General features: G+C 41.7%; 1 protein-coding gene across 1 annotated transcript in view; it reads left to right on the forward strand.

The window, feature by feature from the left end:
* The window catches only part of DYNC2LI1 (dynein cytoplasmic 2 light intermediate chain 1), a 200,980-nt gene that overhangs the window by 138,604 nt on the left and 38,862 nt on the right, over positions 1–23,514 (forward strand). Inside the window, exon 12 of the mRNA XM_029593329.1 lies at positions 10,554–10,646. Within this exon, the coding sequence (XP_029449189.1) occupies positions 10,554–10,646 (93 nt within the window). The remainder of the gene's footprint in view (positions 1–10,553; positions 10,647–23,514) is intronic.

Here is a 23,514-nt window from a genome sequence, read left to right on the forward strand (position 1 = left end):
AGCGAGGATATTCTTTTGCGGTGATTGCCACCTTGCTATGACCTCAAATGTTCTCCACTTCCTTAGGCTATGTTCGGGTTTGGCGAGTGTTTGAGGCTTGGTGTGAGGATTAAGGTATTCTTCCTCATTCTGTTAAGATCCTGCTCATTTTGGAATTTTTGCAGGATGGCTTAAATAAAGGCTTGGCCCTTAATTCCTTGAAGGTACAGGTTGCGGCTCTTGCCTGTTTCAGGGGCCAGGTGAGTGGTGAATCCTTATCATTTCATCCTGATGTGGCCCATTTTTTAAAGGGAGTGAAACATCTCTGCCTCACTTAAGGTTACCGGTTCCATTGAGGAGTCTTAATCTGGTGTTGGATTTCTTGGAGAGCCCTGCTTTTTGACCTCTGCGTAGCCTTTTCTTGCTTTTATTGACCTTGAAAACAGTGTTTCTGGTGGTGATATGTTCTGTACGTTGAATTTTCGAGCTGCAGGCCTTGTCTTTCTGAGAGTCGTTACTTCGGGTGACTCTAGGGGTGATACAACTGCATACTGTTTCCTCTGTTTTGCCTAAAGTGGTCTCAGATTTTCACTTGAATCCGTCCATGTCCCTGCCGTCTCTGGATAGGGAAAGAGATGCGAAAGAGTCCTCTTGTGTCCCTTGGATGTCAAGAAACATGTTGTGCGGTATCTGGAGGTTTCTAAACCTTTCTGAAAGACGGATCACCTGTTTGTCCTTCATGGTGGAAGAAAGCAGGGCGAACCAACTTTGCAAGCTACAATAACTCGCTGGATTAAGGAGGTAGACACGGCAGCATACGTGGATGCTAAAAAGCCATTGCCTACTCAGTTTAAGGCTCATTCCAGTAGGGCTCAGGCAGTGTCATGGGCAGAGGTTAGATTGTTGTCTCCAGTCAACATTTGCTGAGCTGCGATGTGGTCCTCCTTATGCACTTTTTCCAGGTTTTATTGTCTGGATGTGTAGTTTGCATGTGTGGTTTTGACTAGACCGCAGGCAGCCTCCCACCCTGTTCGGGAGTAGTTTTGGTACATTCCACTGGTCCTTAGTCTGTCTACACGCTAGGAAAGGAGAAATTACTGCTTAACTGATAATTTCATTTTCCATAGTGTAGACAGATGGATTCAGCTTCCCGCCCTTGGCTGTTGAATGATTGTGTTAATGGTCTTCCTGTGGGGCTACGTGTTCCAGTGGATTACTGGCAAGTGTTCATCCAGTTGCTAGATTGGGGTACATACATTCATTGCTTGAGTTCAGTATTTCTTGTTGGTTGAGTACAGTAATGGTTGACTTTTTTTAATCAAGTTTTTTGCTAGTCTGTCCACAGTTGCTTTTGAAGAGAATACTGACAGGCTGATGTCACTGCAGGAGTATATATACTGTGACATGAGTTTGCTCCATCTGCTGGAAGGGGTTCATAACTCACTGCTCCTGAGTCCATCTGTCTAGACTAAGGAAAATGAAATTATCAGGTAAGCAGTAACTTCTCCTTTGCCCATTTGAAAATGACCTGCTTAATATGTGCATAAAATTAAACACATACATTCTGTATGTGCATAATTTTACACACATAGTGGAGAGGGGGTGAGTGGAAAGGCAAGTCAAAATAAAAAGTATGCATGTATTTTCTCAGAAAAAGTTCCCCATACAAATTAACAGGTTTACCTTGTGCAGAGAGTTTTGCCAGGGTTACTTTAAAAGTGAACTTACCCACATCCATATTCTGTAAGCCAGTGACTGCACAAATTATCTGGGTAAAGTTATCGAAATAACTTGTCCCTTATATTCAATAAACATCTCATTGCATGTACTTGCTTAAAATTATCTGGCTACATGTATCTCATCTAGTTCAACTGGGATCACCAAGTTCCTAAGACCCAAATAAGGAATATCAACAGAGTTACAGCTATATAGCTTTTCTAGATTGCGCTCCCACTCTTTATCTTCAAGCCATGGACAGTCTTTGACAACATGCGCTTTCTCTCCACAGTGGGAGCACGCCTGTTGGTGATCATCCCTCTGGAGGTTGTACCTTACCAGTGTGAACTTTAAAATCTAGTTCTGGCTATGTCACCAGGTTGATGTCCATTGATTTGTTCCCTTTGAAGAGACAGTCTTTGGCCAAATGACCTTTCTTTCCACAGTTAAAACAAGTTGGCGGGCCTGGGGTCTGTGACTGTAGCACAGAAACAGAGCTATTCTCCTTGAAGGACTGTTGCTGGGGTCTTGCACTTTCAATGCCACACAGGTGACCCTGTGCAGGTATTAGTTCTGGTGACAACTGAGCCTGATGGAATGCATTAGCCACTTCCTGTGCAGTTTCCAGGGTGAACTCTGGGTGCCAACACACCCTCTTCCACATAGGCAGGTCCAGCCCATACAGGAGGACCTAGTTGGCTACTTCAATGCCTATTTTCACCTCTGGCTATATTCACTTCAATCTAGCATCTTTTAGCCAATGAAAAAGACTTCATAGACTTTCCCCAGCTAAAGGATGCCACGTTGGAACTGTTGTCGGTACGTCTTGCAGTGCAATCTGCCCTTTCAGGATAATAGTTTTGACTTAGGAATAGCTGGCTCACCCATCTAGGTTGTCAGCCTGTAAAGCCACTTGACTTTTGCCTGTAAGCAGATTCACTAGGTATATGGTCCAGATGGCTTCCGGCCAGCCATCTATGCGGGCAGTTCTCTTGAAATTTCTTAAGAAAACATCTGGGTCTTCTGTGTTTATTTTAAACAAGACTGGAGGCAATGTAGTTGCCTGTGTTGTGATAGTTTGCATTGCATGGGCTACCTGTGCCAGCTTCCCCTGCTGCCGATTAAAGCATTCATATAGAGCTTGAACCATTCTCTGAAGTTGCTACTGCCCTTTCGTGAGGGTCTGTACTAATCGCTTCATGTCAGTTAATAAGCTTTGGCAGTACAGATGCTTCTCTTGCTGCAATTCCTTTTCTTATTAAGGAATACACAAAACACAACTCCCCCTTGTCTCAGGAAGTAAACAGAAAAACCCTAGCCTGTTCGGCTCTAACTGACTTTAAGTCCCTTTCTGTCCAGGTGGGGCTAGCTCTTTGGCCTGCTGTACTTAATTATTGTAATTGCAGCCAGAATAACAAAATTCCTCTTCTCTGCTACAGGCGTGGATTCCTGTCTGTGCATCCGCTTAGACCATGAACATCCCACTGCTACCAACATATGTATGTGGTCATATGTATGTGGTCTTTGTCTTGCCAGAGGACAGAATAGACTGGACTCCAGCTGTTCTAGACACTTTTATTATTTAGGGGTAAATTTAAAAAAATCAAGAGCCTGCTAACCTCAGCAATGCTGGCAACAAAAATGCAGTAGTCTTCAGATAAGTAGCTTTAGCAAAGCTCCTGTTTCCTTCTCCTCACGTGTGGGGCCCGCTACCCTCTCTGTGGCCTGCCTTCTTATCCATTTCCCCAGAGGGAACACCCTGTAACCAGGATTGCCTTATGGGCTGTCTTAAGGTGGACCAAACTAAATGACCCCAACACAGTGCAGTTTCTTTGACTCTGAAGAACTCCACAAATGTACCTCTTTGAAACTTCATGCAAGTTTCCTTTCTGTTCCTCGAAGAGATCAGCACCTGACTTCTCGCAATGGATGCTTTTTGCATTCTATGGGATCAAGGGCTTGTGTATGGATTTCCACAAATACCACTCATATCCAAAACTATCTCTAAATTAAGAAAGGACAAAGGGGAGATGATTCTAGTAGCCCCCTTTTGATGTGCCAAATTTAGGTTCCATGGCTTTATTGCCTAGCAATTGTGCAACCAGTATCTCTTCAGATATTTCCAAATCTTTTATCACAATACGTCCCCATAATCCTGAAGTCAGCAATGAAATTGGACTACCTGGTATGTTGCTCTTCCCCAAGGTCCATCCTGCCACATGCTCTGCAGAAGGTATGAGGGGACCAGGGCTTGGTTGGAGGAAATTGAGAGATAGAGGGAGGACCAGAATAGGGTGTTGTATAAAAGCCTTGTAGTAGGAATGAAGGTGGCATGAGAGAGCCAGGGATGGGGTAGAAGGGGTTTGAAAGAAAGGAGAAAGGCTATGAGAAAGCCAGGGAGAGGGTATGTGAGCAAGAAAGTCATCAGTGGTGATTGGGGGAGGGTGAAAAAAACAGAAATGGAGTCAGGGTGGTGCACAGGTGGTGATGAGTGTATGTATGAGAGAGCGGGTGAAAGGGGTGGTAGAGTGAGGATGGGTGACAATCGTAAGTAGTGAAGGTGGAAGGGAGAGTGAGAGCTAGAGGAGGTGAAAAGAGAGGGGGGGTAACAGATCCAGAAGCGGTGATGGGACAAGGGGGAGAATGGAAGTTGGAGGTGTGGAGGGGTAAGAGAGCCAGGAATGATTAGAGGGGAAAGTATATGAGAAAGAGACACGTACAAAAGAAGAGATGAATACTTTTGGGGAGAGTGACTTGAAAAGAAGTGAATTTTGGGGGTGAGGTGGTGGGTATGTAAGAATCAGAAGGGGTAATGTTGAGGGGTATATGCAAGACAGCCAAAGTGGGCACTGGAGGGGAGGTGTCAGAGGAAGAGAGAGAGTAAGAGGGGATGGGTGCAGGGCAGGGAGATACTTGTGATAGACAGAGGGTGAGTTGGGAGTCCATAGTAGCACAAGGGATTGGGAGGAGCCACTGAGCTGCTCATTATTCTTGTGAGGATTGGGGAATGTTATGCTGGGGCTGACTGAGGGAGAATGATGGGGACAAGAAAGAGAGAGAGACAGATATTGGGAAGAGCAGAAGGGGAGAGAAGAAGGAAGATGATGGACAGTGTGTGAGGACTGAGAGAGAGAGAGAGAGAGTGGTGGGAATAAGGTGGGAGGATTGAGAGAGAGTCTGGTGGGAACAGGATGAAAGGAATGAAAGACTTGGGGAGACAAAGTGGAAGGATTTGTGAGAGACTTAGGGGATTAAGAAAGAGGCTAGTGGGAGCAGCATAAGATTGATAAAGACTGGTGGTGACAGGGTAGGGGATTTGAGAAAAGGGGAATCTCTACTGGGTCTACCTGCAGTGTACCTATATCATTATTTCCTGAAGACCATAGTGACTTTGGTATTTTGTTTAATATTTCCTGTCATTCAGTGTTCTGCCTTGTGAGGGTTAAAATTTCTTACTACTTCCTCATTTCCAGCTTCTAACTCCTATAGCACAAGAAGACATTTTGGATACTTCTACAAGCATGCCTTGGGAGGTGCAGTAAAAAGTGCATCCCAATTTACAAAGTAAATCCCGCCCCAATAAATTAACCGGGCCTGTGGAGGATACCAGAAAAGAGTGCTGGGATACCAGGGGTTCAGTGCTGGGAGTGCTGGGATACCAGGGGTTCAGTGCTGGGAGTGCTGGGATACCAGGGGTTCAGTGCATGACAAAACTTGGGGGTATCTCCTACTCCGACTACAGTTTTGGAGTGGGGCTATTGGGGGACAGCTTGGGCTAGTAAAGTGCTAGCTTTGACTAGTAAAGTGGAACAAGTGGCTCCTACTTGTATTTTTACATTGGGCTCAGTGCCCATGCTTTAATTCCTTAACTTGTTGAACTAGCTCCTTGCACTATTGCATTTTCTTTTCTATTCCCCATGAAGGGATGTCTTTACAAACTGCAATTTCCTTTTATCTGCCTCTGCAAACCGTTCAACCAAGGCGGAGACTGTACATAAACTTTTTTTTTCTAACATTAAAAAACATTCTTCTTAAATCGAAGGTACATTCTGCTGTTGGTGTCCCCTTAGTGGCATGACGCTAGTCAAACTTATACCTTACTGTTTCTGGTTTATTGTTTTTCCAGGTATTTTTACAGGGGGCTCCAGGATTTTCATACTGGGTAAGTTCCCCATACTCAGCAACATGCACTCTCTTTCGTAACATAGACACACACAGGATCTCCCAGGCAGGAATCCTTATTTTTCACCCCCGCAAGTTTAACAAATATAATCAAGAAACATATTCTTGTTTGAAAATGGAGATACATCATATTAATTTGTACTAACATCATATATTCAAATATCCAAAACTATTCGTAACTCAAATCAAAGTCCACAATAGGAGATCACAAGATTTGAACCTGAGGAAAATAAATTGTGACTTACAATTTTACTTTTTAATGAAAAAAAGAAGCTTACATGTTAATATTTGGTACGTTAGTTCTCATTGGCAGACTAAATATCATACTTAGCACTCACTCAATAGGGGAGGAACTTCCTGGTAAGATATTTTTACCCACTTGAAAAGCTGTAAAATTGATTAAGTTGGAAAAAGACATATGACAATCCTTGGTATTTTATAAGGCACTTACAGGAAAATTTAAGCAAAAACATGGCTCCAATTTCCATAACTCTGGGTCTTAATAAAAAAAACTGTTTTCTTCTTTTTTGAGTGGCCTTTGAAAGGTCTGGAAAAATATTTACCTTAAGATCCAGGAAACTCTCTAATCTATGTCGGCAAAACATTTTTAGTGTCCATTTTTTATCTGCTTCAAGCAAGAATGAAACCACTAAAGTACCACTAAAGTAGCAGCAATAATCTGATCTTTCTGGGATGTTTCCAATATTTCAGTTAAATTTACAGGAGTGGTATTGCTCTCTTTACCATTTATGAGCTTTTTTATTCTTACTAGATGGAATATAGTAAATTCTTGAAGTTACTGGTAAAGCCTGATCTGGGATCTTTAGGATTTCTACCATATATTTCTTCCACATCTCCTTCGGTGATATGAACTGACTCTTAGGAAAGTTGATAAACCGGAGATTTCTCCCTCAAAATATTTTCCATATTTTCTAATTTGGTAGTTAATATATGATTATCCTTCATTAAAGCATTCTGAAAGGCTAAAGTGTTCCCCAAATCTGATTTAATTTTAGTAATACCCTCTTTATCAACAACAATTTCCTTTTCCATATTCTCAATTCATGTGTCCATTTTTCCCATATATGTGTACACTGGTGTTATCTGATTATAAATGCTTGAATAGCATCCCAAACGGAGTCTAGTGAAATAGTAGTTGGTTTTATCAGCTCTGCTTTCAAAAGCTGAGGGAACACATCTTTCTCACCAGTTTCCTTCTCTGGTGCAGTGCTGCTGATTTCACCCCCAGTACCTGATGAAAACAGGGAGACTAACAATGTCCTGTGATGTTTCTCCTCCTCCTTGAACGCCTGAAATTCGGGCAATCCCCAATTCCAGAAACTCCGGTGTTTGGATTTGAGGCCTCGTCTCTGCAGGGTTACCTGGGGACTCCACTCTACTGGGGATAAGGTGGTACATAACTCCAGAGAGGGGTCAGGTAATTCTTTCTCCCTTCCCTCACTCAGCGAGACTTCACCTGGTTTTAACGTACCCCGGTGTAAGTGTGCATCCATCGGGCCCAGAACTGAAGTATGTGGTCCCGGCAGGGCCTCTTTCTCTTTAGCCCTCCGCTTCCTGACAGAGTGTGGTATTTAAGGAAATATGCTGTGCCTTTTGGCACTACTCATGTACAACCGAAAGCTTCTGTAGTCTCAGATCTCTTGCTCGGGTTTCACCCGAGCGGATTTACCTAATTTCTAGGCTGTATACCCAGGGACTTTACCTCTCTGTAATTATCCCAGCCTAATTTTCAGGGACTTTACTTAATTATCCCAGTCTAATTTCTAGGCTGTATACCCCAGGGACTTTAACCTCTCTGTAATTATCCCAGCCTAATTTTCAGGCTGTATACCCAGGGACTTTACCTCCCTGTAATTCCCCCAGCCTAATTACAAGGATGTACTGGATCTTAATCTAAACAGTGCTTACTTCAGAATGAACATACCAGTCTCCTTATTCTAGCACAAAAATAGTAAGTAACATTTCCCTTTGAGGGTCAAGCCAGCATAACACAAACTGTACAGCACAAAACCTAATTCTGGCAAGGAAAAAGACAGAGAAATAAAAAAGAAACAAAATACCTCAAGAGGGACATGTGTTTCGTCCGGATCGTGAGAAGGAGCACACAGCCAATGGAGCAGTACTAGTTTAGGCCACCTGACGTGTTCACGCCTTCAATTCCCGAGCCAGTGCATCATCTATTATGAAAAAGAAAACAAGAGCACAAAAGCACACAAGGAGACGAGCAGTTCTTTTTTTAGCTACCTCTTTATTGTTACATGCATGGAAAGCCAGTAAAGTACCAACTTCAACTTGACATGACATATGCTGGTTTTAAATACACTTTCTTATCAAAATAAGCAATTAATCAAAGTGGAAAGGATGAAGACATGCACATTCCTAAAACCTTTCTGGGAAAGTTACTTTAACCTTAAAAGTTTCTTGCGAGAGATTCATTTCATAGTCTTCCTTTTTTCACACGTCAGAAGTGATAGATTCATTTCTGTAGCTTATTGCTCCCGCTACATTTCAGGCCCCATAGTTTGCAAAAGTTAGTCAGCAATACATTTTACCCTGATACTCTTTATTATAAAGGATCAGACCATTTTAACCATTTCAAGACCCATCTACTCAGTGGGATCTAAATTTACTACTCTCTCAACTAACAATTTTTCGTTTTGAACCCTTACAACCAAGGATCTCAAATTTCTTCCATGGAAAGTGCTGTTTTTGATAGAAGTGACCTCAGCACGTAGAGTGATAGAGCTCCAAGCCTTAGTTTTTATATACACTTTATACACAGTTTTTCAAGACTAGAGTAGGGCTAAGAATCCATCCAAACTTTTTAGCTGAAGTGGTTTCTCAGTTTTATATGAATCAGTCCATAGTTTTACCAGTGTCATTTCAGAAACCTCATTCTAATAATGGTGAACAAGTGCTTCATACCTTTCACTGCAAGAGTGTTTTACCATTTTTTACTATTCTACTTGGAAAGGTCTAAACGTTACAGGGAAACTCCTCAACTGTTGTCTCTTACAGCCCTAACATCCAAGGATTACCAATTAAGAACAAACCCTCTCTGTCTGGATATCAGACTGCAATTCATGTTGCTATGCTAAATCTGGACAGCAACTAAATAGCAAGGTAAAAGTTCATCAAGGAGAGGCAACTTCATCTTCTCTAGTGCACCTTCACTGAGCTTCAGTTTAGGAAATCAGCAAAGCTGCAACATGATCCTCTATCCACACCCTTGTTAAACATTGCCTCTAAAGGAGGAATCCTGCAGGGATAGTTTCTTTGGCTTATTTAACTAGATGCTTCAACTCTCCCTCCATCCTCTTAATACCAGGTTGTTATGCAATACTTCCATTACTTGTCAAAGAAGAAATACTGTTATATTGCAGCCCTTAGCTTGGGAGGCTCCACTTATGTGGCTGAATTCAGTCCTGTTTGTCTACAGAGAAAACAAAATTGCTTACCTGTAACATATATGTTCTCTGTAACCAGCAGGACAATTCAGCCATACAAGCCCACCCTCCTCCCTACAGAGTTGAAACTTTGCTTGTGAAATGACTGAGGAGACTGGCATGGCAGCAGTTGCACTAGAATACCCATACATACTCAGACTTTTAGGTCTTTCTGTGCTCTGAGAGAGCATGTTCCATGTCAGCACCGTCCAGTGATCTTACCTATTTGACTGGCTGAATTGTCCAGCTATCTACAGAAAATACTGTTATAGGTAAACAACTTTGCTTTATGGGTTGTTGTCCCTAGCTGAAGCAGCTAAATTTAAATTAGTTACAATAGCCTTTCGAACAATGAGTGGCAACAGTCCTAAGTACTTTTGGGAGAAATTGACTAGGTATTCTTCTGGATGTATCCTTAGATCATCCTAGGATTCCCTTTTGCCAGCTGCTTTTGGTCAGAAAATGCGTCTTACACATCACTGTGATCACGCATTTTCATCTGTGGTTTCTAAGATGTGGAATAGTCTCCCCCTGGCTATAAGGTCAGAACTAAACTATTTGAAGTTTCATAAGCAAATCAAAACTTGGCTATTCCCTGAGGGCTGATGGTGGTTTGGTGGGATTTTTAGTACAGGTTTGGGCTGGTGTGGTGGTTATGATGATAGATTCACTGATCTCGCTTGTTAGTTTTTATTTTATTTCTATTTTTGTTTATGTTCAGTTTTATTTTGTTATTGTCTTGGTTATCATTTTATTTTGTATTTGGTTTTCTTATTTGTTTTAGTGTTTTTATGCATATTTAAGTACAGTGTTGATTTAATGCTTGTGTGTAAACTGTAAACCACCTTTTTTGTTCTTGCCTGATTATATGGTATTGTTTCTATTTTTTATTTGATTATGATTTATATTTTATGTGTCTCAGGATATGTTAATATTTGCTTTTATAATGAATTGAATCAAATTGTAAGTTTAATTCTGATCTATTGTAAGCAACTGTGAACAGTCTTTTTGATTGGAAAGACGTGGTACAAAATTAAAATAGACTAGAAAAATGGAATATGGTATGCAGGGTATGGTTGCTTTAGTTGTGTATGTTACCAGATTGTTCATTTTCACCAGCTCTGATCTTTTTGAAAGTTTTATCTATTTTTTCAGTGAATTTTATCTGTTTTTAGATTTGTGTTTATTTTGAATGTTGATAACTTTCAGAATATCAGTGACTTGAAAGAGGTGAAGGACCCAGCCAGAGATCCCCAGTATGCTGAAAATGAGGTTGATATGATGCGAGCTCAGAAGGATCAGGTACATATTTATTTAAAAATTGCAGAGTTTTCTCCAAGACATTTACTTTTTTTTGGAGACAGCAAAGAATGTTGCTATTAAGATATTAAAAATTTTAAATATATTTATTTGAAGAAAAGTAAAGTTTTCTAAGTTTGGCGGAGGTATCTTTTATGTCATTAAAGAAATGATAGGTTTTATTTACTCTAGGTATCCCTTATGTGTGTTACAGGAACAATTTTTCATAAAATATGACCTTGTCTTTAATAGGATAAGTCCATGGAATTAATATTTTAATGTAAATAGCTATTCATATAATAGTGTAGAAATATTTGTATTATGTATTTATCTATATGGTATATAATAGAACATATAAGTAAACTTTTTTTTTACTTGGAATGACAAACCTCTTTGGTTGTGATATAAATTATAAAGCTGCTTTTGCTTGTTTCAATGTAAAATATATAGGGACTGATTTTCAAAGGCATTTAGATGGATAACTGCTGAATTTTGAATATCTGGGGCACATATCTGGCTAAATTATAGCTGGATAAGTCAATATCGGCTACATTTAGCTAGATTTTAAAAAAAAAAGGTTTTCCAGAGTTGTTCTAAGGCAGAGTACAGTTATCGGGCTAACTTAGTTGGTTTTCAGCTATAACTGGCTACTTTAGCTGGATAACTTTAGGGTTGCCTCAGAGCAGTCCTAAAGTTATCTGGCCTTGTGTAGCCCCTCTTTATCCACTTGCTAACTAAATGGCATCTTCCCCACTAACCCCAGCCAGGAGCTCTGTTATCCACTACATACTCCAGGTGCTTCCAGTGTTGCTTTGACAGCAACGTTACACTTGTATATACTTCCTAATCCCAAAGAAAGCAGGGTAACTATGTCCCATCCTAGGCCTAAGGACTTTGAGCAAGTACCTGATGAGGGGAAAGTTTTAAGATTGTTTCCCTAGGCATTCCAATTCCCTTTCTTGAGAAAGTGGACTGGCTGTGCTCTGTAAATTAGTGGTATTTACTCACAGCCCTTGAGGGCCACAAACAGTTCAGGTTTTTAAGATAGCCCTAATGAATATGCATGAGAGAGATTTTCCTGCAGTGTATGCAAACACATCTCACACACATTCATTAGGGATAAGTGGAAAATCCAATCTGTTGGAGGCTCTCAAGGACTTGGAATGAATATCGTTGCTCTAGATCTAAAGGATGCTTACACCCACATAGAGGTCACAGAAATTATCTCAGATTTATAATAGGTAGCCACTACCTCCAATATCAAGTATTTCCTTTCTGCATGGCTTCAGCACGACATGTATTCCCAAAATGGCTTGCCATGGTGGCAGCACATCTACAAAAATTGTGGAGGAGGGAAGGGGGGTGTGCATGTGTTTTTCCACTGGACAACTGACTTCTCAAGGGTACTTGTCAAGGCAGTGCTACAGAATCAATGAACAAACCATCTGGGTGCTAGAGCTGCTAGGGTTCTTCTTAAACTACTCAATTTCCCACTTGAGCATGTCGTTTAAATTGGAATTTATTGAAGTGTGCTGCTAGGCATAACTCAGGCAAGAGCCTTTCCCCAGCATGAGAAGATTACCACATTGATATCCACAGCGAGGAGAATAAAAACGAATCTGGCATCAGCATGGGACATGTTGAGGTTGTTAAGCCTCATGACATCAATGGTTCATGTTATTCCTTTGACAGGTCTTCACATGAGAAGATCCCAGTGGACCCTTAGGTCTCACTGGAATCAACCCATTCAAGATTTTTGGGTCAGCATCCACATCACCCAGCCTCTGAAAGACTTTCTGTCCTGGTGGCTGATTTATTCCACTGTAGCCAGAGGAATACCCTTCTAAATCCTCCAGTATAAATTTTCCTAACCATAGAGGTATCCAACTTGGAATATGGAGCCCATGTAGAGGGACTCTGCAAACAGGGCCTTTCATCTGTTCAGGAAAAGTTTCATTAGATAAACTTCATAGAACTAAGGGCAGTATGGTACATTCTAAAGTCTTTCAGTAATAGGTTAGCCAACAATGATATCCTAGTCCAGTCGAACAATCAAATAGCAGTGTTCAACATCAACAAGTAGGGAGGAATGGAATTTTCTGTGTCTGGATACTGTCCAGATGTGGAACTGGGTCGGTTCTCAAGAAATGCTTCTCAGAGCCACTTATCTGACGGGCAAAGAGAATGATCTAGCGGACAGATTGAGTTGTGTCTTGAAACTCCATGAATAGTGCTTGGACAGGGAGGTAGTAAGCAAGGTATTCCACAAATGGGGCACATTTGTACTAGAATTGCTTGCGTCCCTTCTGAACAGAAAGATTATTCAAGGCAAATTAGCCTTGAATGTCTTTGTCCTGAATTGGGTTAAAGGTCTACTGTATGTTTATCCTCAAAAATCTTATTGAATCTTAGAAGAGGCCAAGGAATTCAGGGCAAAGACATTCAAAGCTAATTTGCTTTTAATTGGGTTCAAGGTCTACTGTATGCTTATCCTCAAAGATCTTATTGAATCTTAGAAGATGCCAAAGAATTATGATTCTCATAGCTTTCTATCTTGCTTCTGTGAAATGTAGGGTACCTCAGGGTTTAGTGCTTTCTCTCTTGCTGTTTAATGTATATTTGAGCACTCTCATTTCAGTTATTGAGGAATTTGGGATTGATTGCCATCTATATTGCCAGTGTGTATAATTTAACTGATGGGAGGCTAATTAAATATTGCATGAAATTAGAATAATTAATGTTAATTATCAGACCTGGGCTCTTGGGATCTGTTTAGTAGTTAAATGAAAATATGATGCATTTGCAGAAAATTAAATGTGACAAAGATTAGATGATCTATCCAATGTTTGGGTACTTGCCAGGTACTTGTGACTTGGATTGGCCACTGTTGGAAACAGGATACTGGGCTTGATGGACCCTTGGTCTGACCTAGTATGGCATATCTTATGTTCTTATGCCTGTACCCTAGAGCCACCACATGCTCATTTTCCTGTACCTATGTTTTACCTATGTAATTGAAAGAAAAATATTTGTGTAAAAATTGTTTTGTAATAAGTACAGACAAGAATTCAGCATTTTATCAAATTATTTCAAAATTTTGATGGTATGGTCTGTGACATCAGTGATTTCTTTATTGTTAGTATCATATGACTTAAAATAAGGGAACTCATTGTAGGGCTTTGTTTTGTTGATAGTAAATATTTTTAAAGTGCATATAAAATTAGATGCAATAACCAACAAAATCCTTAAAAAACAAAAAGGTTAATACATCAACTGTACATGTACAGTAAAATCTAAAAATGTACTACAACTGCCAGGAATGGCTACACCCTAGAACCCCCTACTCATCACATCACAACATACATATATAGAGAACCCTATAAGTTCTTTTTTTATACATTAACATTCACAATTTACTGTACTCTTATAACAATTTTGTTGTTATCAATATTGCTAGTTAATAACAATTATTACAATACATACAGATCATTTTTTATCATTTTATTAATTACATCCATTGATATTTATAATAGCCATACACTAATACAAAGACATGTGCAACCTAATATGCATCAATAGCCAAACTTGTTTAGCAGCGATATATTGACATCTAAAACCATATCCCACTACATTCACTCATCCACACATATTCCCCACCCATTAAAACCAACCCATCTTTTTCATTTTATTATTTCACCACAGGTTATTATTTTAAAATGCTTTACATAAACTATTATTGAACCCTAAAGGAACTCTTTCCACGGGAGCAGTTCATAACATCCCTAGAACCGCCAAGTGCACAACTATGTTTGAGGCTCTGTAATTGAAAGAAAATTGTTTTTTATGTACAAATTGATGTTCTTTATTAAGCACAGACAATAATTCTGCTTTTTGTCTATTTATTTCAAAGTTGTGGTGGTACAGTCTGTGACTGCCACCCAGGTTTGGCTAACATCCTAGATCAGTCACCAGCAGAAAAATATGCGATTTTATGATAGGCTTTATATTTGAAAGAAAATATAAGAATGAATTACAATACAAATAAAAGTATCTTTTCCTGGCGTGTAGCCAGATGGACTCAGTACAAATGGGATAGTATCCGCGTGCTAGCAGTTGGAGACGGATCTGACGTCAGCACGGGGGCGTATATATCCCCACAGGAAGCGTAGCTATTCAGTAATTTCCGTCTCCAAAGCAGTTTGGAGTGCCTGCACGCTAGTTGAGCGTGCTTTCCAAGACTACTTTAATTTTTCTCTTTTCTTCTCATTCTTCACGAGGATCCGGCTCAATTCTCTCTTACGGTATGGCCCTTGAGAGGGCTAGATTGAAGAAGAGGGGTTACTCGGAGCCCGTGATTGATACCCTCCTCCGAGCTCGCAAGTTTTCCACATCCCTCACATACATCAGGATCTGGAGAGTATTTGAAGCCTGGTGCGACTCGCATGGCACCAATCCACATGCAACCACGATCTCTATTGTGTTGGATTTCCTGCAGGATGGCCTTCAGAAGGGTCTCTCCCTCAGCTCCATCAAAGTTCAGGTGGCTGCGCTGTCTTGTTATGGTCCCAGGAGGGCTGGCAAGACCATCGCTAAGCACCAGGATGTTTCTCGCTTCCTGCAGGGGGTCAAGCATATTCGTCCGCCACTGAAGTGGCCTGTGCCTTTGTGGAACCTCAACCTTGTTTTGGATTTCCTTGCGGGATCCACCTTTCGACCCCTTCGGGGCCTGTCTCTTCGTTCCCTCACTTTGAAGATGGTATTCTTGCTGGCTGTATGTTCAGCCCGCCGCATCTCAGAGCTACAAGCATTGTCCTGCCGGGATCCATTTCTCAGGATCACTCCAGAGGCTATCCATCTTTGTACGGTTCCCTCCTTTCTACCTAAGGTGGTTTCACGGTTTCATCTTAATCAGACCATAACCTTGCCTACCACGGCGGGGCTGAGGAAATCTGAAGAAGGGCGTTTATTGCGCCATCTCGACATTGGCAGATTGCTGCCCAGATATTTGGAACTTACACAAGACCTACGAAAGACGGACCATCTGTTTGTCCTGCACAGCGGGAAGAAACAAGGTGAAGCGGCCTCTCGGCCCACCATCGCCCGCTGGATCAAGGAAGTTATCCGGGCAGCTTACGTAGAGGCTGGAAAAACCCCGCCTCTACATGTCAAGGCTCATTCTACCCGAGCTCAAGCGGCATCCTGGGCGGAATCCAGGATGCTATCGCCTGCGGAAATCTGTAAAGCGGCGACATGGTCCTCCCTCCATACCTTTTCCAGATTCTACCGCCTGGATGTCCAGGCCAGGGAGGACTCAGCATTTGCCAGGGCGGTGTTACATGGGCCTCAGGCAGCCTCCCGCCCAGGTGGGGAGTAAAGCTTTTGTACATCCCATTTGTACTGAGTCCATCTGGCTACACGCCAGGAAATGTTGGGATTACTACCTGATAATCCCCTTTTCCTTAGTGTAGACAGATGGACTCAGCATCCCGCCCAGCTGCCTGCGTACATGGGTATCACCGATTCCAGGTAAGCCATGTCATCTGTTTCCATGAGAGCGTACACTCTACCAGGTGTCCACGCCTTTCGGTTGGGAATGCTGGCGGTCTCCGGCTACTATCAATCGGTCAGGGGAATCCTATTTCACTTTTTAACTGTGCGTCAGTACACTATAACAGCTTTTGCAAGGAAGATTACTGAATAGCTACGCTTCCTGTGGGGATATATACGCCCCCGTGCTGACGTCAGATCCGTCTCCAACTGCTAGCACGCGGATACTATCCCATTTGTACTGAGTCCATCTGTCTACACTAAGGAAAAGGGGATTATCAGGTAGTAATCCCAACATTCTTTCACATTTTAACAGTGGGTTGTTTGTTTTGGGTTTTTTTTCAGGTATTTGATATTTTTCACATCTAAATACAATTTTACTAGAACAGCCATAAGCACATTTTTATGCAGTTGAGAAGTGTAGAGGCCCAAACAATCTATGTACATGATCACAGCAAGTTGAAAAGCTGTGAATTTTCATCATTTATGACTGTCAGTATTGTACATATCCACAAGGTAATTCAAGTTGGACCTAAATATAAAGTATGATATACATTACATATATATTTATTTAACACTAGCTGTACCCGGCCACATGTTGCTGTGGCTCAGTCTGGTTAAATGGAAAAGAAAGAAAAGAGAAAGCGCACGTTTCTGCATTTGCTCTGCTCCGGCCGTCCCAACTCCCTCCCCCCACTTTCCCCGGCGGTGGACGGACTGGCTCGGCGACTCTTCTACCCTTTCCTCCTCCTGTGTGTAACTGTCCGGCAGTCCCTACTCCCCCCCCCTTCCCCAGCGGTGGAGGAACGGGCTGAGCCATTTCTCAGAGCGGCAACTCGTCTGCCCTTTCCTCCTCCCCTCTGTGACACCCAGCACGTAGCGCAGAGCTCCATGGTCCGCACATGCGCAGACCATGGACCTCTGCGCTATGGTCTGCACATGCGTGGACCATAGCGCTATGGTCTGCACATGCGCTATGGTCTGCACATGCGCGGACCATGTGCGCAGTAGAGAGCAGCTGTACCGCGCACATGCGCGGTAGAGCTGCTCTCTACTGCGCATTTGCGGTCCGTCGGTCAGAGCCCATTTATATTGTAGATAGCATGTGTTGCTTTTATGTCCAACAGATGGCGCTGTTTTTCCAAAAAAGCATGTTTTTACCTGTCACAGGTGTGACATCTATATAATATAGGTATATAAAAACACACGCGTATTCGAATGCAACGTTGTGTCAAAATTTCAAAGCAATCGGTGAAGAACTTTCGGAGATTTAAGATTTTGAACAAACGAACATTTACATTTTTATTTATATAGATTTTTTGTATACCGCTTAGTGAATGTGGTTCACAGAAGCTACATTAATAATAAAAACATAACCAGTATAAAGTCACACATTAAAATAAGCTAACTTGATCTAATCAGGCTTGAACAGGTGCTTCTGTAAATTATTGTACAAGAAAGAAGTTCTCTTAGTGGGAATAACTAAGTCTTTAATAACAAACTAAGCAAATTCTAAAGATTGTATAACTTGAATAGCAGTCAGACTGAAGACTGATGCAGTCATCTCAAACAGTACAAAGAGATAATAAATGATCTATTTACAGCTCTTGTCAACAAAGGCTAAAACTCTCAACAGCATCAGTAAACAAGAAGACAGATATAGAAAAAACATTTCAAATCTTTACAGACCTTTCTCATCTCTGACTGATCACATCTTCCCCCTTCTCTCCTAACATGCACGTTTCATATGAAATATTATAAAAATCTGTCTTTATTCTTTCTACTGTACACACTACTCTGTACTGTACCCACTGCTCTGGGAAAGTCATGTCATTACTACTAATTATAAGATTACATAATACCTTAGATTTCTGATAATTTTACCCACAAATTATGACAAGCGGAAAAAGAGAGACATTCACTGGTACAAAAATGTGCCAGTCAGTGGTTCTAGGGTGTTCCACTTGTGGATGAAACACTGAAGGGGGTAGGTGGTTAAAATTTTCAGAAATTAAAGATATAAAAAAAATCTACAAATTCACAGAATTTCAACCTGCTGTGATCATACATGCTGATTCTGCAAGCCTTTAAATGTGTACTGGCACGAACATTTGTCAGTGGCAGTTCTAGGGTATTCCACTTGTGGATCAAACACTGAAGGGGGTAGGGGATTAAAATTTTCAGAAATAATACATCATGATAAAAATCTACAAATTCTCAGAATTTTAACCCTCTTCGATTATGTACAATGATTCTGCCAGCCTTTATATTTGTACCAGCACAAACACATGACGGTGACAATCCTAGGGTTTTTCCCTTGTGGAATAATAAAAATAAAAAGAATTGTGGGCCAACTTTGTAGTAAATTTGTATGTTTCTAATAAATCTGTTTGAAATCTCTGAAAATAGAACAAACTTCTCAACTTTTAGTTTCTTAGCAGAAAATTAAATTAGACACACCTAGAAATTCTTTTATGCAATGGAACAATAAGAAGAGTTAAAAGAAAAAAAACAGAAGATAAGTGCCCCCAAAACACAATGACAATCATAAAAAAGTAATCTGTATAGACAGATAATCTAAGCCATGAAATATCACAGACTGACACCGGATGTCAGTATAATACAGTAAATAGTACAATACAAGCCCCATGTACACAAAAAAGTGCACACAGCAGTTGATAAGAGGCTCAAAAATACGACAATCGAAAAAAGTGATTTATATAGATAGAGAATCTAAGCTGTGAGGTACAACAAGCTGACACTGAATGTCAGCATAATACAGTTAATAGTGTAGTATAAGATAGACTTACACAAAAACATGCACTGTATTCTAAGCTGTTTCAATATTTGGAAGAAAACTGACGGGGTGGGGCAAATTATCAGAAATGGAAGGTTGGTAAAAATGATTAGAAGTCATGAAGTTTCAACCTGTTGTGATAATTTTAATCAATTGTGCAAGCATTTATATTTGTGAATGCACAAAAATGTGCACTTGGTGATGCTACTTTAAAGGATTGGCCCTAAATTCATTAAAACTGCAGGTAGCAGCAATATCTTGTTTCAGAGAAAGAACCAAGAGATTATCAGTGGTTTCCCACAGGAATGTTTTGCTTTTTCTTTGTGAGGTTAAAAGTCAGTCTTCCAATTAGTCCCATATTTCCACAGTGGAATTTAAATTAAATAATGCATGCATTGTCTAAGGCCCTGTTAGAGCCTTTAAGCCAGTCTACAATAAAGAATTTAACATTAAAAACAGTATTCCTGCTCTCCGACCTCTATTGCCTGTTACACAGTATTCCTAGATTTCTCATTTTGGATCATTCCGCATACAAAGAGGAAGGCTAGGGTAAGGGAGATATCTACATCATCTCCAGTGCCCACATCAACTCAGCCACAGATTTCATCCTTCTTTCCGTCGATGCCTGGGATGATGCCAGAGGAGAGGGCCACTGCGGAAGCCGAGTTGGAGCGGGAGTCAGCCCTGCTGGCCGAGGCAATATCATTGAGCCCCAGTGCTCCTTGTACTCCTTCTCCGCCGCAACACGTGAGTTTAATGGGACTTTTAGGTTTCCTTGTGGTGACTGGGAGTCCTGATGATTTGCCTGGTTTGATTTCTGAAGTTGCGAGGAGAAGGAGACCAGGCTGTGGGGGGAGAAGGAGAACCCAGACTGGAGGAGGATTTAATTTTGCCTCAAAGCCTGGCAGAGATCACCCTTGGCTCACTCTGGACAGTGATTAAATCATTGGAAAAGGCTATTGTAAACTTGTCTCAGAATACTTTGAATGTTCAACAGCGTTTTATAAACTTGGAGAACTCAGTATTTTCAAATAAAACAAATGTGGAAAAGTGTGAAGGTTGCCTGGAAAAAGTTGAGGTGTTTCAGCAAAAGTTTAAGTCAGAATTACTCAATGTGAAAAAGCTGGAGGTTATTGAAAATTCCATAAAATATTTGAATTTGCGGGTATTGAATTTCCCCATAGTAAAATTAACTCCTGCAAAGGAAACATTTAAACAATATCTAACCCAGATTTTGAAGATGAAGCAGCAATCTTTACCAGTTTTTTCTAAGGTGTATTATTTACCTGTAAGACCTAGCGCTGATATTCCTGATATTCCAGATGGAGGGGTGATATCAGAAAGATCACTCAATTTGGCTGAGATATTGGAATCAACAATAGAAACTGAGATCAAGACAAGAGTTACACTTTTTGTTACATTTGTTTTCACAACGGACCGTGATGCTGTCTTGGGTTTGTTTCTCCGACACTGTTTGGAAAATTTTTACGTTCAAAAAATCTGGATTTATCCGGATTTGGCAAGGATAACACAAGTTAGGAGGAAACACTTTCTGAGACTGAGACCAGATGTTGAAGCTATTGGAACTAGATTCCTGCTGAAATTTCCTTGCAGATGCGAGGTTAATTACTTAAATTATAAATATACCTTTTTTTGAAGTTTCTCAGCTCCAAGTGATTTGGACTCTCATCCCCCAGTGAACAAAGAGACTGGTTAGGAGCAATTTGAAAATACCCAGTTGTCGCCTCTGATTGCTAATGATGTGTGGGATTTGACTGATCCTTATTTCTTTTTAGTTTCCGCTTATTACTATTAGCTCTCCCATATTTCTTGAAGAAGCAGATAAGATACAAGATATGAAAAAACAATGTATTATGTTATATTACAATATATCTGTATTTCCATTATAATTTGTTGTTATAAAGTTCTGAAAATGCATAAATTAAAAATTAAAAAAAACCAAAACAACAAAAAACAGTATTCCTGGTTTCTATCATTTTAGCAAGGTCATTTTAGGAAATGCAGTCTATATCTTGCCAGGATCATTTTCTGAGCTTTACTAAAGATGCAGTGATCCTTAGACCAGTGCCATCCTTTTTACTAAAAGTAATGCCTGCCTTTCAACAGAATTTAAAAAAAATTGTTTTACCAGCATTTAATAAAGCAGAATGTAAAGGGAAACAGAAATGACGGCAGAAAAGGACCAAATGGTCCATCCAGTCTACCCAGCAAGTTTCTTAAGGTAGTAACTGCCACTCTGTGCAGGTTACTCCCCTGTTTCTCTTAAGGGTAGTAATTGTTGCTCTGTGCAGTTATCCCCAATCCTTATAATACTCATAAAACTTGCAGCTAGCAACATTTTTTTACTGGGTGATGAGCTTTCTTGAAAATTCAGACAGTGTGTTTGACGTGCTTTGCTTATGGACTTGGCCATAGAAGCAGTCCTGTGCTTTTTCCTTTATATCTGTGCATCAGTACTCAGACCGTAGAAGTCGGGCCCTCTTGGTTGTTGTCTGTATCCTGTTCCCATTTTCCCCTGCCATTGAAGTGGGTAGCAATGTTGCAGTTGCATTAGAATCAACAAGGCATATTGATTAAGGGTAGTGATCTCCATGCCTTCTGTTAAGGGTAGTAACTGCTACACTAGTAAGTTACCCCTCTGCACGTGTTATGACTCGGGCAGTGGACCCTTGGTCTGACGTAGTACTTCAAGACACTTACTTCGGAAGGCGAGGCTAACTCGGAAGATCCTGTGTGGTTTGCAGAGGGAAATCTGGATGCAGGCGCCTCCTGCCGGTCGTGTGGTCCAGATAGCTGGCGCCTCCAGCAGGTCATAATTGCTCTGACTCACGCACACAGGTAGTCGGGAAAAGTCCAGGGGTGAAGAACCAAAGGGTATTCCGTAGCCAGTCCAAGGATCAAGAGCCAAAGGATACTCCGCAGCCAGTCCAGGGATCAAGAAACCAAACAATACTCCGCAGCCAGTCCAAGGATCAGAAACCAAACGATACTCTGCAGCCAGTCCAGGGATCAGGAACAAAACGAGGTCAGCAGCCAGTCCAAGAATCGAGCACGGAAGACAATCAGCGGATCAGGAACGGAACACAAGAACAAACAAACCACAGGAGCCAAGAAGCAAAGGCAAGGTCTGAGGTGCAGGCCTTGCCTTAAATACTCTCTCACAGGTGGAGTTTGCAGGAAGGAGCCAATCCTATTTCCTGTAGTGGCCCCTTTAAGGATTAGCTTCGGCCGCACACGCGGCTCTAGGGGAATCCAGCGGGGGCGGTGCCAGACGCGAGCGGGAGGACGGCCGACACCGCGGCCATGTTGGTGGAGCAGCAGGGACCGCCGCAGGACGAACCCGCCAAAGCTGAGTGCGGTCACTGCGAGCGGAGCGGTCTGCCGCGCCGGTGAGTGGTTGGCCCCGGTCACGGCTTGCCACCACCAGTGGCCATAACAGCACGCTTTCCTTATTTCCGTCCTGTAGCCTTTAGAGATCCACAGTGTTTATCCCATGCTCCTTTGAATTCTTTGACTGTTTTCATCTTCAGCACCTCCTCTGGAAGGACATTCCAGGCATCCACCACCCTCTCTGTGAAGAAATATTTCTTGACGTTGGTTCTGAGTCGTCCCTCCTGGAGTTTCAGTTTGTGACCCCTAGATCTATTATTTTCTTTCCAACAGAAAAGGCTTGAAGTCCATGAATCATTAAACCTTTTCTGTTGGAAAGAAAATAATAGAGTTAAGGGTCACGAATTGAAACTCCAGGAGGGTCGACTCAGAACCAATGTCAGGAAATATTTCTTCACAGAGAGGGTGGTGGATGCCTGGAATGTCCTTCCAGAGGAGTGCTGAAGATGAAAACAGTCGAAGAATTCATTGATCATCTCGTCTATCCAAGGCAAGCGCCTCCCGGGACGAGTGACCCACCACACGGAACCCATCCAACTGAGGGTTGTGCTTCTTCACCTCGATCGGATGTCCTTCCACATCCTGGAACACTCCATACACCCTGTCATCCTGGGACTTCCCTGGCTCCAAAAACATTGTCCCCAGTTCGACTGGAGAACCTTACTGTTAACCCAATGGGGGCCAAATTGTCACGACACTTGCCTCCAACCAGTAGTTCCAGTTCAATGCTCCACCGCTCTCGCCAGCCTCCAAGGCTTGCCAGCCTCCTATGCTGCGTACTTGGACGTCTTTTCCAAGAGGAAGGCCAAGACACTCCCGCCTCACCGACCATTCGACTGTGCCATTAACCTCCTTCCTGGCACAGAACCTCCTCGGGGTCTCACCTATGTCCTTTCACCATCAAAGAAAATCTGGAGAGGGACTTCATCTGCAAGTCAACATCCCCGGCGGGGGCCGGTTTCTTCTTCGTTGCGAAGAAGGATGGAACCCTTCGCCCTTGCATCGACTACCGGGGCCTGAACACCATAACTATCAAGGACTGGTACCCCTTGCCCCTAATCTCCGAGGTTTTTTATCGTCTGCAAGGCGCGAAAATCTTTACCAAGTCAAAAAACA

This window comes from Rhinatrema bivittatum, chromosome 3 (assembly GCF_901001135.1).
Source record: "Rhinatrema bivittatum chromosome 3, aRhiBiv1.1, whole genome shotgun sequence".
Taxonomy (NCBI): Eukaryota; Metazoa; Chordata; class Amphibia; order Gymnophiona; family Rhinatrematidae; genus Rhinatrema; species Rhinatrema bivittatum.